General features: G+C 43.2%; 1 protein-coding gene across 1 annotated transcript; it reads left to right on the forward strand.

Moving 5' to 3' along the window:
* Positions 1-8,964: 8,964 nt before the first annotated feature.
* Positions 8,965-16,313, forward strand: RAG1 (recombination activating 1). Its single transcript, XM_024975902.2, has one exon. It carries the CDS (start codon positions 9,423-9,425, stop codon positions 12,609-12,611), a length of 3,189 nt encoding a protein of 1,062 aa, XP_024831670.1. The 5' UTR covers positions 8,965-9,422; the 3' UTR covers positions 12,612-16,313.
* The last annotated feature ends 1,255 nt before the right edge of the window (positions 16,314-17,568 follow it).

Consider the following 17,568-nt stretch of genomic DNA (forward strand, 5'->3'; position numbering starts at 1 on the left):
ACCTGCCTGGCCTTGAACTGTCTAAAGTCTAGTTTGCCCTTTTCATTTGTTTCCTCCTGCTAAACTTGGTCAAGATCAGTCGGGCATGTTTTATTTTTAATCTGCTTGGAACAACATGGAAGTCTTGGCAGCTCTGACTTTGCTGTTTCATGATGGAAGAAGAGGTTTGCTCCAGGTGGGGGTCTGTCACATGGCAAAGACTTGAAATGGGAATAGTGGGTGGAATTTCAGTGGCCAGGGAAAGGGGGCATGGATTCATGGCTCAGCGTGTTTTGCTGGCGATCCAATGGAGGTGTCATCTTTCAGCAGAGAAGACGGGACAGCTACAAGATTTCAACATGGATAGGAAAAAGAGGTCCCCAGGTGTGATGGGGAGGGACAGGAAAATATTGGAAATCCTCTCCCTGAAGAATCTGATGTATAAAAATCTAGATTTTCAAATATAAAAAATTAGAAGTGTTTCTTCACATGTACCCAATATCTTATTTTGCCTTGTTTTAAATTTTTAATATTTTATTTGTTATCTTGATTTTTTCTATTTTAAAGGAGACATATGACTGATAAAAGCTTAAACAACACAGAAATCCTTGGCAAATATGATAAAAGATAAAGCTCAGATAAAGCTCTGGTTTGTCTCTGGTCCCTATGGCCTGATGCATATTCTTTAATGAGTCTCTTTGAACATCTAATTTTCCTAAGAACAATTGAAAAGGATTCTATTTATGAATATTTGAGCTTAGAGAAAATTTCCAGCTCTGGTTTGGGGTTGAAGGATGTCCCACTGACTCTGTTTGCCTTGGACTTTCAGGGCCGAACCCAAGAAAGTTCCAGGAGAGTGGAACAGATGGGCCCTCTAGTGTTACATAACTTCTAAGTGGGTTTGTGGAATTGAAGCTGACCCTTGGAAGCTGGGACTTGCTGCTCTGTTCCAGTTCTGTGAGATATGGCTGTTTCCTTGGTTCCTTCAAGGTGAGGTAAGGTGAGGTGGCCCTCCCTTCCTCTTTATGTGAGTCCAGTGGAGATGCAGGGTTTTACAGCGTGGGAGAGTGGAGGGGAAGGGAAACTTCCTCTGCATCAGCGATGCTCTGACGCTTCTCTACATGACCCCATAGTACAAAGAGGATATCAAGACCATAAGTCACATCCTGGAGGCCCTGCTTCCTGCTGATTTGAACATGGGCTTCGTTCTCCAGGAACTTCTCAGGTTCCACCCACCCAGCCTCATGATAGTGTTTGAAACTTGGGTATAAACACAGAAGCTCCTGCAAGACACAGGCCATCTCTCCCAATATTACTGCAATGGCTCCTGCTCAATCTTTATGAGCGGAAACTGTGTCCCCCCAGGACTGTTGCGTGGTTGGACAGGCCTGAGTAAAAAACAATGGGGATAAACCAGGAGAGGAGCTTCCCAGGTGGCTCAGTGGTAAAAAACCTGTCTGACAAACAGGAGACATAGATTCAACCTCTGGGTTGGGAAGATCCCCAAGAGAAGGAAAGGACAACCCACTCCAGTATTCTTGCCTGGGAAATCTCATGGAAATCTCGTTGAGCCTGGCGGGCTACAATCCATGGGGTTGCAAAAGGGTCAGATAAGACTGACTAAACAACAACAACAACATACTAGGAATGTCTTGGAAGACATGTTCTTCCTTGGAAGGAAAGTTATGACCAACCTAGACCTCATACTAAAAAGCAGAGGCATTACTTTGCCAACAAAGGTCCGTCTAGTCAAGGCTATGGTTTTTCCAGTGGTCATGTGTAGATGTGAGAGTTGGACTATAAAGAAAGCTGAGCTCTGAAGAATTGATGCTTTTGAACTGTGGTGTTGGAGAAGACTCTTGGGAGTCCCTTGGACAGCAAGGAGATCCAACCAGTCCATCCTAAAGGAGATCAGTCCTGGGTGTTCATTGGAAGGATTGATGCTGAAGGTGAAACTCTAATACTTTGGCCACCTGATGTGAAGAGCTGACTCATTGGAAAAGACCCTGATGCTGGGAAAGATTGAGGGCAGGAGGAGAAGAGGATGACAGAGGATGAGATGGTTGGATGGCACCACTGACTCAATGGACTCATGGGTTTGGGTGGACTCTGGGAGTTGGTGATGGACAGGGTGGCCTGGTGTGCTGCGGTTCATGGGGTCACAAAGAGTTGGACATGACTGAGCGACTGAACTGAACTGAACTGAGGAATGTCTAAAGAGGGCAGCACAGCACAGAGAAATCCTCACACTGATGCTAACAGTTTTTGCTGAAGATGAGAACAAGGCTGCCCCTCACATATTAGCTGAGCACAGGGGTACTTGGGTCTAAGAAATATAAAGGGGATTTGAAACAGAGACCTTGCTAGGTAGACTGAAGTTCGTTTTTGAGTCATCCTCACACTCTTGCTGCCGATGGCTCTCAGTATTCTCCTTTTACAGAATAGTGAAGTGGTTGAGAACATGCACTTTGAATCCCACTTCACTATTTAGCGGTGTGTGTCCACGGGTAAGCTTCTCCATTGCTTTAAACTTCTGTGGCTTCTCTTTAGAAAAAATAATGTCGAATGCACAGCGTTTTGGTGACAAATAAGTGATAGTAAGTAAAGTAAAGCACTTGGAAGCCTGGCCTATTGCTCTGGATAACAGGGGGCTAATATAATCAATATTGGGATGTAGATGAGGAGATAGCATCTCATAAATCTGTTACTTGGATTTAAGTAATATATCCAAGACCCAAAGCAATTGAAGGCACAGATCCTAGTCTGTTCCTTCAAAACTCTAGTAATGTAAACGTAGTGTTGTTTCGAGGAGCACAAACTTCCCTTACTGAGAACTGTCCAGGTAGGTCATTTCAAAATTATAGTAAAAGTGATCACAGTGTTAGCATTTGATAAGTTCCTATTAAGGGCAGATCTCTGGGCTTGCCAGGTGGCTCAGTGGTAAAGAATCTGCCTGTAGTGCAGGGGATGTGAGTTCGATCTCTGGGTTGGGAGGATCCCCTGGAGAAGGAAATGGCAAGCCACTCCAGTATTCTTGCCTGCGAAATCGAATGGACAGAGGAACCTGGTGGGCTACAGTCCATGGGGTTGCAGAGTTGGACACAACTTAGAGACTAAACAACAACAAGGGCAGATGCTGTTACAAGTATTTTCCTATGATAACTCTCACTGTATAAGCTCACTGACTATTTGAGGTATATGTATTTCCATCTTACAGATGAGGAAACTGAGGCACAGGTATAGAACCTTGGCAGAAGTCCAAAATTATGCTGACAAGATCACTTCCAACCAGTCTTGGGGAGTGACCTGGCGGCTCTGGCAGTGTTTCAGCACACACCAGAGTGTGGTTCTACACTCAGGTCCCCCAGCTAAGCTTCCTGAAGAACCAGGTGCCAGCTGGAGCTGGGGGCTCACGGGCTGTGATTGGCTGCCATCACTTGTGGTTAGCCCTGTGTGGTGGGGGGAGGCTGGGAAAGGCAGTGGAGACTGATAAATAATGCAGCAGCCTGCCTGAAAGACAGGAGAGCACCCTCTGCCTTCTCTTTGGTATCAAGTGATATCAACTGAATTGCAGTCTTCCTAACACTTTGCCCAGGCAGCCCGCTGAGCAAGGTAACACTCATGCTTTTCATGCCTTGAGTCACAATATTTATTATATTTTTATGTTGCTAACTAAAAGTACTTGGGCTTTTTCCCTTGTGGGGAATGAGAGGAGGGATCGAGGGAAGCTGACTTATGTTTGGTTTTTCTCTCTAATGTGCTTAAAATAGGAAAGGAACAAGAGACTAAGTTGAGGAAGACACTGTAGGTTCATAGAGAAGATGCAAAATATCCGAATTACTGTAAATGAGGGCTCTAGGCAGAGGAAGGGCTTGGGGGAGTGTGTTATTTATTTATTTGGCTGCAATGTGTGGCTTGTGGGGATCTTAGTTCCCTGACCCAGGGATCAAACATGTGCCCCCAGCAGTGGAAGCTCAGAGTCCTATCCAATGGACTGCCAGGAATTTCCCAAGTAGTGCCTATTGAAGGGATTTGCAAAGTGAATCAGCAGAAGGAACGGAGTGAGACTCTTGGAAAAAGTACTGCGCTTATCCAGGCAAGAAAAATAATCAGGAGCAAACAAATTTCAGGGTTGGAGGAAATATGTACTTGCCCAGGTATTTGCTAAGAATTGCCAGGAATTTCCTGAGCTGCATCAGATTAAGTAGGAGACCAGTATTTCCCAAAGCATGACCTGTGTGCCCCTAGTAACAGTGCCACTGAAATGCTTGTTAAAAAATACAGTTTCTGGACTCTGTCCCAGATGGAGAATCAGACTCTCTGGGACCTGATGATCTGCATCATTGTTTTAAAACACAAGCTCCCTAGTGATGCTGGCACATAGCAATTTTCAGAACTGCCACTGTAGAGACCCTACACAGAGGTTACATTCGTGAACAGGATTCCTGATCAGGGGCTGTGACAATGCACTTCTTTCTGAAGTAGTTCAAGCAAGAAGTTGCCTGGAGGAAGAGCAAGAATCCTCAGGTCATTTTGTAGATGCCTTGAGACATAAAAAAGCTTTTGATGCTGTCAGTTTTTTGATGTTGGTGTTTGGCAAAAAGCAGACAATAGTTATTTGTGGAGTGAATGAATAAATGAACGAATGAGTGCAACGGGTGTGACAACAAGGGGTCACGCTTGGGCACACAGTAGTCACTCAAGCATTGTATGGGGACCAAATACGTTAAGAGGAGGGACTGTGGACCAAGTACTAACATGTATGTGTGTGAAGAGTTGGGGGCTGGGCTGGGAGTAAGGGCAGTGCTGCAGCTCTGCCTTCCGAAATAACTAATGATGCACTCACATGAATGACAGTTTCTGCCCCAGCCAAGTCACCTTAGACTGGCTGCCAAAGTGAATCCACACCCTGTAGGGAGAAGGACCTCTCCAGCTGTGATGGAAGGTCATAGCAATGCTGAGAGGGTAGAGCACGATGGGAACAGGGCTGAGCCAGCAACAACCACCCTGCCTTATAGAGTCTGACGCTGGTCCACCACTGAGACCCTGTGTTAGAAGAGAGGAGATCAAGAGTTTGCAAGATTCCCAGGTGTCCAAAAGAAAAAAAAAAAATGACCTCAGGATAACTCTTTCATGGTTCAAACTTCATGCTGTCTGCAAGTCCATATTTCAGTCCCCTTTCAACTTGTTTGGGATTCCAGGTGGCTCAGTGGTAAAGAATCCGCCTGTCAACGCAGGAGATATGGGTTCGATCCTTGGGTCGGGAAGATCCCCTGGAGAAGGAAATGGCAACCTGCTCCAGTATTCTTGCCTGAGAAATCCCATGGACAGAGGAGCCTGGCAGGCTACAGTCCATGGGGTCGTAAAGAGCTGGACACAACTGAGCGACTGAGAATGCATGCACAGGTTTACCAGAAAAGAAAAGCTAAGAATGGTGGTCAGATTTGACATTTGGCCAAACTTTTCTGGGAGGAAATTTAGGAAGAAGTATGGGAAAATGAGGAAGGAGAAGAGTGTGTCAGAGGATGAGGTGGCTGGATGGCATCCCCAATGCAATGAACATGAACTTGGGCAAACTCCGGGAGATGGTGAGGAACAGGGAAGCCTGCGTGCTGTGGTCCATGGGGTCACAAGAGTCAGACACGACTGGGCCACTGAACAACAACAACAATGTGGAAATGACTATGGGTACATGGAAATCTAGCCTTAAAAATGTTTTTTCCCTAAAGTGAATATATCACAAAAATTTAAAAAATAATACATATTTGTTGTGAAAAATTCTAATGATATAAAAATGAATTAAATAGAAAATTAGAGATCTTACCAGTATCAATTCTATTTTAAGAGTTGACATTATGAAGGTTTCAGTGCATACTCTTCCAGACTGTCTATATTTTCAGATATATACAAATATGAACAAATATGCAAGAATGAGGTCTTACTATACTTGCTATTGTTGTTCTTGTCTCAGCTTTGTCATGTGTGCATCATTTTATATCTTGATGTATATAGAAATTGCATATATGTATCAATGCATACAGAAAATTTTAATTTCTGTGTTGTTTTCCATTGTGTACCTGGTCCATAGTTTGTTTAATAATGCTTGGTGATTATTTATGCTGTTTTTTTATTTTGCAAAGTAAGAAAAAAATTTTTTAACGCATTTTAAATTTTTTTCTTTCTCTCTTTCCATATAAAATATCACTATGGGAATAACCTGTGGGAATGTTTTTATAGAATTTTCTAAAATCAGATTTATTCCACCAAAGATAATCTGTATTTCAACTTTTAAAAGACATTGCTGCATTTTCCACTAGAAATATTATACCAATTTATACTCCTCCCAAAAATGTATGAAGATACCTTCAATCCCTGTACCTTCATTAATGCTGATGAGCATCAATCTCATGTTTTCAATCTTTGCTAATCAAATAGATAAATGATATCTGATTAGAACTAGTTATTAAAAGTTCTGTCTTCTAAAAATAATAGATGCTTATTTCAGAGGCAGTAAAAATCCTCCATAAGGATAAAAAATATAAAACATCTATAGCTTTCACCTCGGAGAAGGCAATGGCACCCCACTCCAGTACTCTTGCCTGGAAAATCCCATGGACGGAGGAGCCTGGTAGGCTGCAGTCCATGGGGTTGCAAAGAGTCGGACACGACTGCACGACTTCACTTTCACTTTTACCTTTCATGCATTGGAGAAGGAAATGGCAACTCACTCCAGTGTTGTTGCCTGGAGAATCCCAGGGACGGGGGAGCCTGGTGGGCTGCCGTCTATGGGGTCGCACAGAGTCAGACACGACTGAAGCGACTTAGCAGCAGCAGCAGCATAGCTTTCACCTGTGTGCATGCTAAGTTGCTTTACTTGTGTCCAGCTCTTTGTGACCGTATGGACTATAGCCCTCCAGGCTCCTCTGTCCATGGGATTCTCCAGGCAAGAATGCTGGAGTGGGTTGCCAAACCCACCTCTAGGGGATCTTCCCAACCTAAGGATCAAAACTGCCTCTCTTCTGTCTCCAGCATTGGCAGGCGGGTTCTTTACCACTAGCGCCACCGGGGGAAGCCTCATAGGTGCCACACATCACCACTATTAGCTTCTTGGTGTATGTTTACCTAAAAAAGAGAAGAATAACACATTTTCCCTACTCCATTCTTGCTTCTAGTTTGGATAAACTTGTAGCAGCTAAATAGAAAAACAATCTAATAAGTAAATTTGATTTGGATGTCAGTGGCTAATAATAGCATGGTGATGGTACTTTTTCTGGGAGTACTTTCACAAATGTATTTCAGCTGATTCTGATAGACTATTTTAGGGTAGTGGGAGTCAAGGCGAGGTGTGGGTAGGGAGGGGAGACGGTTCTAGGGCTCCTTCTAACATGCCTTGACTTACTGATTATGAAAGTTCAGTATTTAACTTGAATAACTCTAGAGATAGTCATGCATTTTTTAAAAGAATTCAAAGTATTATCTTGGAATTCCAGAGAACTAGCGTGCTAGAAAAAGACAGGGAAGGGGAAGGCTAAAGAAATGAAAAAGACATTTGGGAATGAGTTCAAACCAAGGCGACAGAGGGGGCATGGGAAGGCCCCTGACCCTGACCCAGGACAGAATTTAGGAACATAATTGAACCGTATGCAACTTTGAGGTGTTGGTTGGGCTGCAGCTGAAATACTTCTGAGGTTAAGGAGGCCTTTGAAATGGTTTGGAACTGTTTGGTTCTCACACAGTCCTGCATACAGAACAAGGTAACAGGATTTCCTTTTCAACCAAGACTTGGAAGTTGGCTATTAGTTTTTACAAAAACATGAACCTCCGAAGCATAATGCATGCAAGATGGAGCAGACTTCAGCGGTTTAAGGGATGGCCTGACCGGAAACAGTCGGCAGCCATCAGGACAGCCCTGGCGGCTCCCCCTGCCCTCCCGCCCCCCACCGCCAACCCCACCTCTGAGCAGAGCCTGTTCCTCAGAGGGTAGTCTCCATGACCACATGACTAGAAAAATATCATCAATTTGGTTAGTTAATTGAGGGGAAAATGTTATTTAATATAATCGCCAAGTCAAGAGCATTAAACCAGAGACTTCCCTGGCAGTCCAAGTAATTAAGACTTTGCCTCCCATTGCAGAGGGTGTGGGCTGGATCCCTGATCAGGGAGCTAGGTTCCTGCATGCCTCACAGCACTGCATCCGCCCCCACCAAAAAAAAAAAAAAAAAAAAAAACCTCCAAACATAAAACAGAAGCAATATTGTAGCAAATGAAACCAAGACTTTAAGAAAAAAGAGCATTAATCCAGCCAAATATGGGATATATAGATGACAGTTTGAATATACAGTTGCTGTTTTTTCCAGTTATGTGTACTAAAGAATTTTGAGAATATTGGGCTAATTGGGTCTAGAGATACTCAAATGGCATTTTAAGACTTTTTCTCTACAGTGCCATGATGGCTACACCACAACCCAGATTTCTAGGGTTTCCTGAAATGTATAATTGCTAATGTTTTTCAAAGAAGAAAAATATTACCTCCACCTCTTCTCATTACAAACTATAGAGCTAATTAATGATCAGTGCCTGGTAATGACTTTCAGGATGGCCTGTGGAATTTTATCTGAAAATACTCGAATTTTTCATCTTAAAAGTTCTTCAGAATCTTTGTATATGCACACTGTGGTTTGTTTCAGGTTTAGAGAGTTCTGTGGGGTTTGTTTCTAATGGAGACATAGCCTTTTAATTTACAGCAGCATTCACTAATTAAAATTGTAAGCATAATTACTATCCATGATACTTATTATTAGCATGCATTCATAAAGCTCAAAATTCACTTCATCCTTTCAAGTACTGAGTAATTAGTTTCTTTGGATTTGTAGCTTTATCATCCTTTTATGTCCCGTTTGGAAGAAATAAACAATCAACCTCCTGGGAGACAGCTTTAAAAAGCTGGAAATATATTGTCCAGCTACTGCAAAGAGGCTGATACAATGCAGAAAATATGACTTTTCTTTGGTTTTAGTAGCCAGTTTTTTTCTTGCATTTATTTGGCAAACAACTATTGAGCATGTAATGTGTACTAGGAACCTTGGGGATACAGAGGTAAATCGTGAGATTTTTGTCCTCAAAGACCTTAAGGTTTTAGTGAAAGGGAAATAATATTGTACATATGGTATGTACATCAACTATACCTCAATAAAAATAATAAACTAAAATATAAGGTTGTACACATATATGTAAAATTAACTATGGTGGTGCACGTACTTACATACCTGGTTTAAATGACCATCTACACTGTAAGAACAGGGAATGACTCTATTCTCTGATATATGATCAGCACCTAACATAGTATATTAAAATAGGAGATTTAATAATTAACTTTCTGGATGATTTAATAAGTGAATAATTGAACGTACTAATCTGTATTCTTTCCAAGATGCATCAGTGGGATGTTGACATTTTTTTCTCATCTGACTTGTTTTTATTGTTCCCAGGTTTCAGCCGGCATGGCTGTCTCTCTGCCACCTACCCTGGGACTCAGTTCTGCCCCAGATGAAATCCAGCATCCACATATTAAATTTTCAGAATGGAAATTTAAGCTGTTCAGGGTGAGATCCTTTGAAAAGGCCCCTGAAAATGCTCAAGCAGAAAAGCAAGATTCCTCTGAGGGGAAGCCCTCTCTAGAGCAATCTCCAGCAGCCCTGGACAAGGTTGGTGGTCCGAAGCCAGCCCTGACTCAACCGGTGTTAAAGCCCCACCCAAAATTTCAGAAAAAATCCCACGATGATGGAAAAGCAAGAGACAAAGCAATCCACCAAGCCAACCTGCGACATCTCTGCCGCATCTGTGGGAATTCTCTCAAAGCTGATCAGCACCACAGGAGATATCCAGTCCACGGGCCCGTGGATGGCAAAACCCAAGTCCTCTTACGAAAGAAGGAAAAGAGGGCCACGTCCTGGCCGGACCTCATTGCCAAGGTCTTCCGGATCGACGTGAAGGCAGATGTGGACTCGATCCACCCCACTGAGTTCTGCCATAACTGCTGGAGCTTCATGCACAGGAAGTTCAGCAGTGCCCCGCGTGAGGTTTACTCCTCGAGGAACGCAACGATGGAGTGGCACCCCCACACACCATCCTGTGACATCTGTGATGCTGCCCGTCGAGGACTCAAGAGGAAGAGTCAGCCGCCAAACTCGCAGCTCAGCAAAAGACTCAGAACTGTGATCGACCGAGCGAGACAAGCCCGACGGTGCAAGAGAAGAACTCAGGACAGGATCAGCAGCAAGGAACTGATGAAGAAGACCACCAACTGCAGTAAGATACACCTCAGTACCAGGCTCCTAGCAGTGGACTTCCCAGCACACTTTGTGAAATCTATCTCCTGCCAGATTTGCGAACACATTCTGGCCGATCCCGTGGAGACCAACTGTAAGCACGTCTTTTGCAGGATCTGCATTCTCAGATGCCTCAAAGTCCTGGGCAGCTATTGTCCTTCTTGCCAGTATCCCTGCTTCCCTACTGACCTGGAGAGTCCGGTGAAGTCTTTTCTGAGCATCTTGAACTCCCTGATGGTGAAATGTCCAGCAGAGGAGTGCGATGAGGAGGTCAGCTTGGAAAAATACAATCACCATGTCTCAAGCCACAAGGAATCGAAAGAGACTTTTGTGCATATCAATAAAGGGGGCCGGCCCCGCCAGCATCTCCTGTCCCTGACCCGCAGGGCTCAGAAGCACCGTCTGAGGGAGCTCAAGATGCAGGTCAAGGCTTTTGCCGACAAAGAAGAAGGTGGAGATGTGAAGTCTGTGTGCCTGACCTTGTTCCTGCTGGCGCTGAGAGCGAGAAATGAGCACAGACAAGCGGATGAGCTGGAGGCCATCATGAAGGGACGTGGCTCCGGCCTGCAGCCGGCTGTCTGCTTAGCCATCCGCGTCAACACCTTCCTCAGCTGCAGCCAGTACCACAAGATGTACAGGACTGTGAAGGCCATCACGGGGAGGCAGATTTTCCAGCCTCTGCACTCCCTTCGGAGTGCTGAGAAAGTCCTTCTGCCAGGCTACCACCCCTTCGAGTGGCAGCCACCTCTGAAGAACGTGTCTTCCAGCACTGACGTGGGCATTATTGATGGACTGTCTGGACTGGCCTCCTCTGTGGACGATTACCCGGTGGACACCATCGCCAAGCGCTTCCGCTATGATGCAGCTTTGGTGTCCGCTCTGATGGACATGGAAGAAGACATTCTGGAGGGCATGAGAGCCCGAGAGCTTGACGACTACCTGAATGGCCCCTTCACCGTGGTGGTGAAGGAGTCTTGTGATGGGATGGGAGACGTGAGCGAGAAGCACGGCAGCGGACCGGCAGTTCCAGAAAAGGCGGTTCGGTTTTCTTTCACGGTCATGAAAATCAGCGTTGCTCACGGGTCACAGAACGTGAAGGTGTTCGAGGAAGCCAAGCCTAACTCCGAGCTCTGCTGCAAGCCGCTGTGCCTCATGCTAGCCGATGAGTCTGACCACGAGACCCTGACGGCCATCCTGAGCCCTCTGATTGCCGAGAGGGAGGCCATGAAGAGCAGCGAATTAATGCTGGAGATGGGAGGCATCCTCCGGACTTTCAAGTTCATCTTTAGGGGCACCGGCTACGATGAGAAACTGGTCCGCGAAGTGGAAGGTCTCGAGGCTTCCGGCTCAGTCTACATTTGCACCCTTTGTGATGCCACTCGCCTGGAGGCCTCTCAAAATCTGGTCTTCCATTCCATAACCAGAAGCCACGCTGAGAATCTGGAGCGCTATGAGGTCTGGCGTTCTAACCCCTACCATGAGACGGTGGAGGAACTGCGGGACCGGGTGAAGGGGGTCTCGGCCAAACCCTTCATTGAGACGGTCCCTTCCATAGATGCCCTCCACTGCGACATCGGCAATGCGGCTGAGTTCTACAAGATCTTCCAGCTGGAGATCGGAGAGGTGTATAAGAACCCCAACGCTTCCAAAGAGGAAAGGAAAAGATGGCAGGCTACCCTGGACAAGCACCTCCGAAAGAAGATGAACCTGAAGCCCATCATGAGGATGAACGGCAACTTTGCCCGGAAACTCATGACCAAAGAGACGGTTGAGGCAGTTTGTGAATTAATTCCCTCCCAGGAGAGGCACGAAGCCCTGAAGGAACTGATGGACCTTTATTTGAAGATGAAACCCGTCTGGCGATCCTCATGTCCTGCTAAAGAGTGCCCGGAATCCCTCTGCCAGTATAGCTTCAATTCACAACGCTTTGCTGAGCTCCTCTCCACCAAGTTCAAGTATAGATATGAAGGCAAAATCACCAATTATTTTCACAAAACCTTGGCTCACGTCCCTGAAATTATTGAGAGGGATGGCTCCATTGGGGCATGGGCAAGCGAGGGAAATGAATCTGGCAACAAACTGTTCAGGCGTTTCCGGAAAATGAATGCCAGGCAGTCCAAGTACTATGAAATGGAAGATGTTTTGAAACATCACTGGTTGTATACCTCCAAATACCTGCAGAAGTTTATGAATGCTCATAATGCCCTGAAAGACTCGGGGTTTACCCTAAACTCGCAGGGAGGCTTAGGGGACTTGTTAGACCTAGAGGAATCCCCAGAATCCCAAGATTCAATGGAATTTTAAGCAGGGCAGCCGCTTATGAGTTGGTTTTGCAAATATGTTTTCCTCTGGGTGGCATGAGACCTTCTCCTGGCACCCTGCACTCCAGTGTGTGGGGCTTTACCACACAGGCAGTGGTAGGTTGGAGAGGCCGCAGATGCTGAACCCATGTCAGGAATGGGTAACTGGTGAGCTGATTGCTTGAGCTGTTTAGGGAGTTCAGAAATGCAACAGGGGAAACCAGTTATTTGAAAGCTCAATAGCTGAGAGGAGGAGTAACTGCAGAGGAGCAGAGATGAACAAAGATAGGTATGCGTGTGACTGAGTGACGTGAAAATCAAAGTCAGGGTTGCCAAAGAAGCCAGGGGAGAAATTTGACTTGTGGTCTCCATCCCCCCACCAAGTTACTCTAGTTTATATTGAGCTGTGTTTTTTATATCATTTTTGTAGAATTCTTGGTTTTATAAATTTGATGTATTTTGGCTTATTCTACAAGATTCAAAACAGCTTTTCAGATATCTGTAGGAATAATATCTTCCTTGTGTATGGTACAGTGACCTTGATAAAATGCTCTTGGTACATCCTGTCATTTGGTACACTTATGCAGAAATACCCTACATCCAGAATATTTTTGAAAAATCAGTCCTTTTCTGAATATAAATGATGTCTCTTTTGTAATGGTTAGAGTTTAGGAGATCATCTGTACCATGGATTTTTCAATAACAAAGTTAGAAGAATAAAACTGTTAGCTGCAATTAGTTATTAATCTTGTGGTAGTACATGTTTAGTTTGCTATCAGTAGCCAAGTATGATCTTTATTTTTACTTTTAACTAGATTCTTCAAATGATTGTCCATACAATCTCAAAGGCACATGGGTCCTTTTTTGTTTTGTTTTTACTTTAAAAAATTATTTCTAATTGGAGGATAATTGCTTTGTAAAGTTGTGTTGGCTTTTGCCATATATCAACATGAATCAGCCATAGGTATGCACATGTCCCTCTTCTCTTGAATCTCCCTCCCACCTTCCACTCCACAGTGGTCTTTTAAATCTGGGTTTGTTTACTGTATAAAAACAGATTTAATGTCTTGCTGAAAATTTCTGCCAGGTTTTCTCCATATGAAACCTGGACCAATTTTACTAAATCTAGTTCTCATGGCATCTTTCCCTCTACATTATGTTATTATTTTTTTTTTCTATTATGATCAGTTTAATTTCAGTGTATTAAGGTTTTTGTAGCAGGAAATTGTTGTACTTTTCTCACCTGCTAAGTTTAGAGGGAGGGCTTCCCAGATGGTGTCAATGGTAAAAAATCTGCCTGCCAATACAGGAGATGAAAGAGAGGTGGGTTCAATCCCTGGGTTGGGAAGATCCCCTGAAGTAGGAAATGGCAACCCACTCTGGTATTCTTGCCCGGAAAATTCCATGGACAGTGGAGCCTAGTGGGCTATAGTCTATGGGGTTGCAAAGAGTCAGACATGACTGAGCCACTGAGCATGCGTGCACAAGTTTAGATGGAGCCTGCTCGTGGTAGAGTGGAAGAGTTAACATTTGTAGAGGGTTTTTTTTTTTTTTTTTTTTGCCACTTTTAGAATATTTCCACATTCATCCACATTCATTTGCCTCATTTTTCCTCACGACAACTCTGTGGGGTAGACATTGCTATGATTCTCATTTGTGGAGGGTTAAATGACTTGCCCAAATTTACGGGGATAGTAAATACCTGATCTGGAATTTGAACTCAAATCTTTTGTCTTCAGATTCCATGTTGTTTCTGCCACAAAAACGAACCATTAATTTTTTTGAAATAAAGCAGTAACATAATTTGTTTAGAATCTACAACTCACCACTATAGTTCATAATCTTGAGATTGCATTCTTGGGAGCAGGGACGGGTGGGTTTTAAGTCCTTGGTGTGCTTAGGGCCTTTTGCTAGGAGGAAGAATTGTCAAAGTTCTCAAGAGCCCCCCCAAACCTCTGGTGGCTCCAGTTTCTGGAAACTCTTGTCTGCATCCTTAGGAATTTGGGAATTGCCAATTGCTGGCAATTTAGAGCAGGCATGGGAGTTTATATGCTAGTAAGTCATAATGATATGTTAGTGTTAATTAGTTTTTTTTCTTCATTTGATTTTATTGGCCTTAATTGCCACTCTTCACACACAGTATATCAAAGAGCTTTGTAATTTTGTTGTCAAATGTGCATCAGTGATATTATCCTAAATGGTATGCGTTTGATGCTTTTATAGGGATTGAACCTGGTATTTTCCATTTAAACAATACAGCAGTTTTTTCTTGCTTTTTTTGTATAGAATATATAAATTACAAAGATACTTGTAATTTAGTTGTCAAAAACATACATATTTTAATTTTATTTTCTCTAGAAAACGTTTACGTTTTGCATTAGGTAAACTAATGGACTTTGAAGCACCCCTTTCCTTCATCCCCTTTAATCCTTACAGCATGTCTCTGCCCTAATAAACAGCTAAATTCCTGTAATCTTCTTACTCCCTGAGGCATGCTTGCTCTGGTTTGTGGATTTTTTTTTCCCACTTCCTCTCTGTTACTCGATTGGTGGCAATGTAAACACTCTCCAATGTTAAATTCAACTTTTCTAGCATTGTAGGAATTCCTTTGAATGCATGTGACTAACAGCATGATTTATAGCACAACCCTCCCAGTAATCCCTTAATCAGATCACATTTTAATAAACCTCAGGAACATCTGGCTGCAGGAATTTCAATATGTAGAAATGCGGCCTATGGTTGTTTCTGTCCTCCTCACTGTTGAGATTGTAATATCCTAGACCCTGGTTTTATATTCAAGTCTTATTTTTGACAGTGTCCATTGTAAATGCAGTCACATTCTCTAGGGAAATTCACCACACTGAACGGAGCATTTTTTTTTTTTTCCTGAAGTGTAGACTGAGACTTGAGAAGTGAAAAGCATCTTTTTCCCATGAAACCTGATTCTACAAGTTCTGCCAACCCGCTGAGGTGCGCTGCAGGGCCAGTGATAATGGCTGATGAAAATTGATGAATAGTTGGTATGAGGTCAAAAAGCTCCTTGGGATTAATAAATATGTACCGAGAAACAGGAACAGGAGGAAAAGATGTCTTTTCCTTCCAAGTGAATTAAAATTTAGTTTTGCCTCAATTTGTTATCACAAATATAGATGAAGGTAAAGATTTCTTTTTTTGGGTTGAGCTTGTGGAGGCAGAGTTTGTAAGCACCAGGGGTGGCTGCGGGAATGAATCATCACTTCGATGCAAATGATTTTTGATTGCGGTTATGTCTGTGTCTTCACTTATTGTATGAGAGGTGGTCTATTCTTTCGATGTTGAGAGATTTTGTGACTATATTTTGTCACTATTTGATTTTTTCCATTTAACTACAGTGACCTACATAAATGTACCTCATTCATTTTTGGTGAGATTTTTCCTTTTGTGAAATTGCACTTCACTTTATTTTCATACACATAATTATAAAGTTTGTTTAATGGCTTCTAAGACCTTTCTTCTTCTTTTTTTGTATTTGTTTTAGGAAAAGTTCAGGCACCAGGATGCAGTGGTTTTATTTGATGATTTGTTGTGGAGGAATTTCCATGTCAAATGTTTTTAATTAAAATATGTTTCAGCACTTAATTTTTATATTTTAATATTTCTATTCCTTATTAATATTATGGTTATAGTTAACAGTTGTATGTTTAAGTATTTGAAATAAAAATTTAAAATTTGGAAACAGTGGGTATTGTGATTTATATTCAAATAATAATATTGAGTACAACATTAAAAAAAATGAAATGACATTTTTCCTCGAGGGAACTACAACATGAATTTGGTGCTTTTATAATAAAAAGGCAACAGAGTAATGAATATAGTTTATACTAAAATAAGAAAGACCATTTGGTTCCAGATACTTAAGGTAAATATAGGATGTGAAATGAAAATTTAAATTCCTTTGACAATCATAAAAATACGATCCTCTGCCCCATAAAATTCATGCATTCATACACTCAACATTTTGATCAGAGTGGTTGACTTGCCAGGGCCACACAGATAATGGCAGAAGTGAGCTAGCCCCCCGGTTCTCTTGCCCAGTCCTTTCCCTAGAAACAATGGCGATCACAACAGTAATAATAGCTGCCACTGACCAAACCGTGTGGCAAACACTTTGCCTATGGTTTTCTCATTGGATTCTTTTGGAGTCAGTACTACTATTTTCTTCACGTTACATGCGAGGTCACTGAAGCTTATCTCAGCCCGAAGTTGACAGGACTGCACCTCCACAATTTCCCCTCTAGTTCTGTCCACCTTACCTTCACACTAGTCTGTCAGTGCCACATCATCCGTGAAATTTCAAGCAACTTAGTGCCACCTTTTCTGGAGACTTCCCCAGCTCACTCCTACTCAGAACAGAGATTTGGCCTGGCTAGTGAAAGTCGCTCAGTCGTGTCCGACTCTTTGTGACCCCATGGATTATACAGTCCATGGAATTCTCCAGGCCAGAATACTGGAGTGGGTAGCCTTTCCCTTCTCCAGGGGATCTTCCCAACCCAGGGATCAAACCCAGGTCTCCCACATTGCAGGTGTCTTCTTTACCAACTGAGCCACAAGGGAAGCCCTTGGCCTGGCTACTTCCATGAGTAGGGAGGGTACCAGGGTCTTTGGGGTACATGCTGTTTACCTACAAGTACAAACATATTTCAATATTTAAAAACTTGGTATGTTTGCATGGAAGTAGCCAGGCCAAACATACCAAGTTTTTAAATATTGAAATATGTTTGTACTTGTAGGTAAACAGCATGTACCCCAAAGACCCTGGTACCCTCCCTACTCCTGCAGCCCCAATCCATCTCCCAGGAAATTATATCCAGCAAGTAACAAGTTGACTGTGGGCATAGCAGGGGGCCTTAAGGGCTGTTCCAGTGCTGCCATCTTTGATTGACTTTTAAAAAATCCTACTATCTTTATTCTGTACTATTTTC

The sequence above is a fragment of the Bos taurus genome, chromosome 15 (assembly GCF_002263795.3).
Source record: "Bos taurus isolate L1 Dominette 01449 registration number 42190680 breed Hereford chromosome 15, ARS-UCD2.0, whole genome shotgun sequence".
NCBI classification, from domain to species: Eukaryota; Metazoa; Chordata; class Mammalia; order Artiodactyla; family Bovidae; genus Bos; species Bos taurus.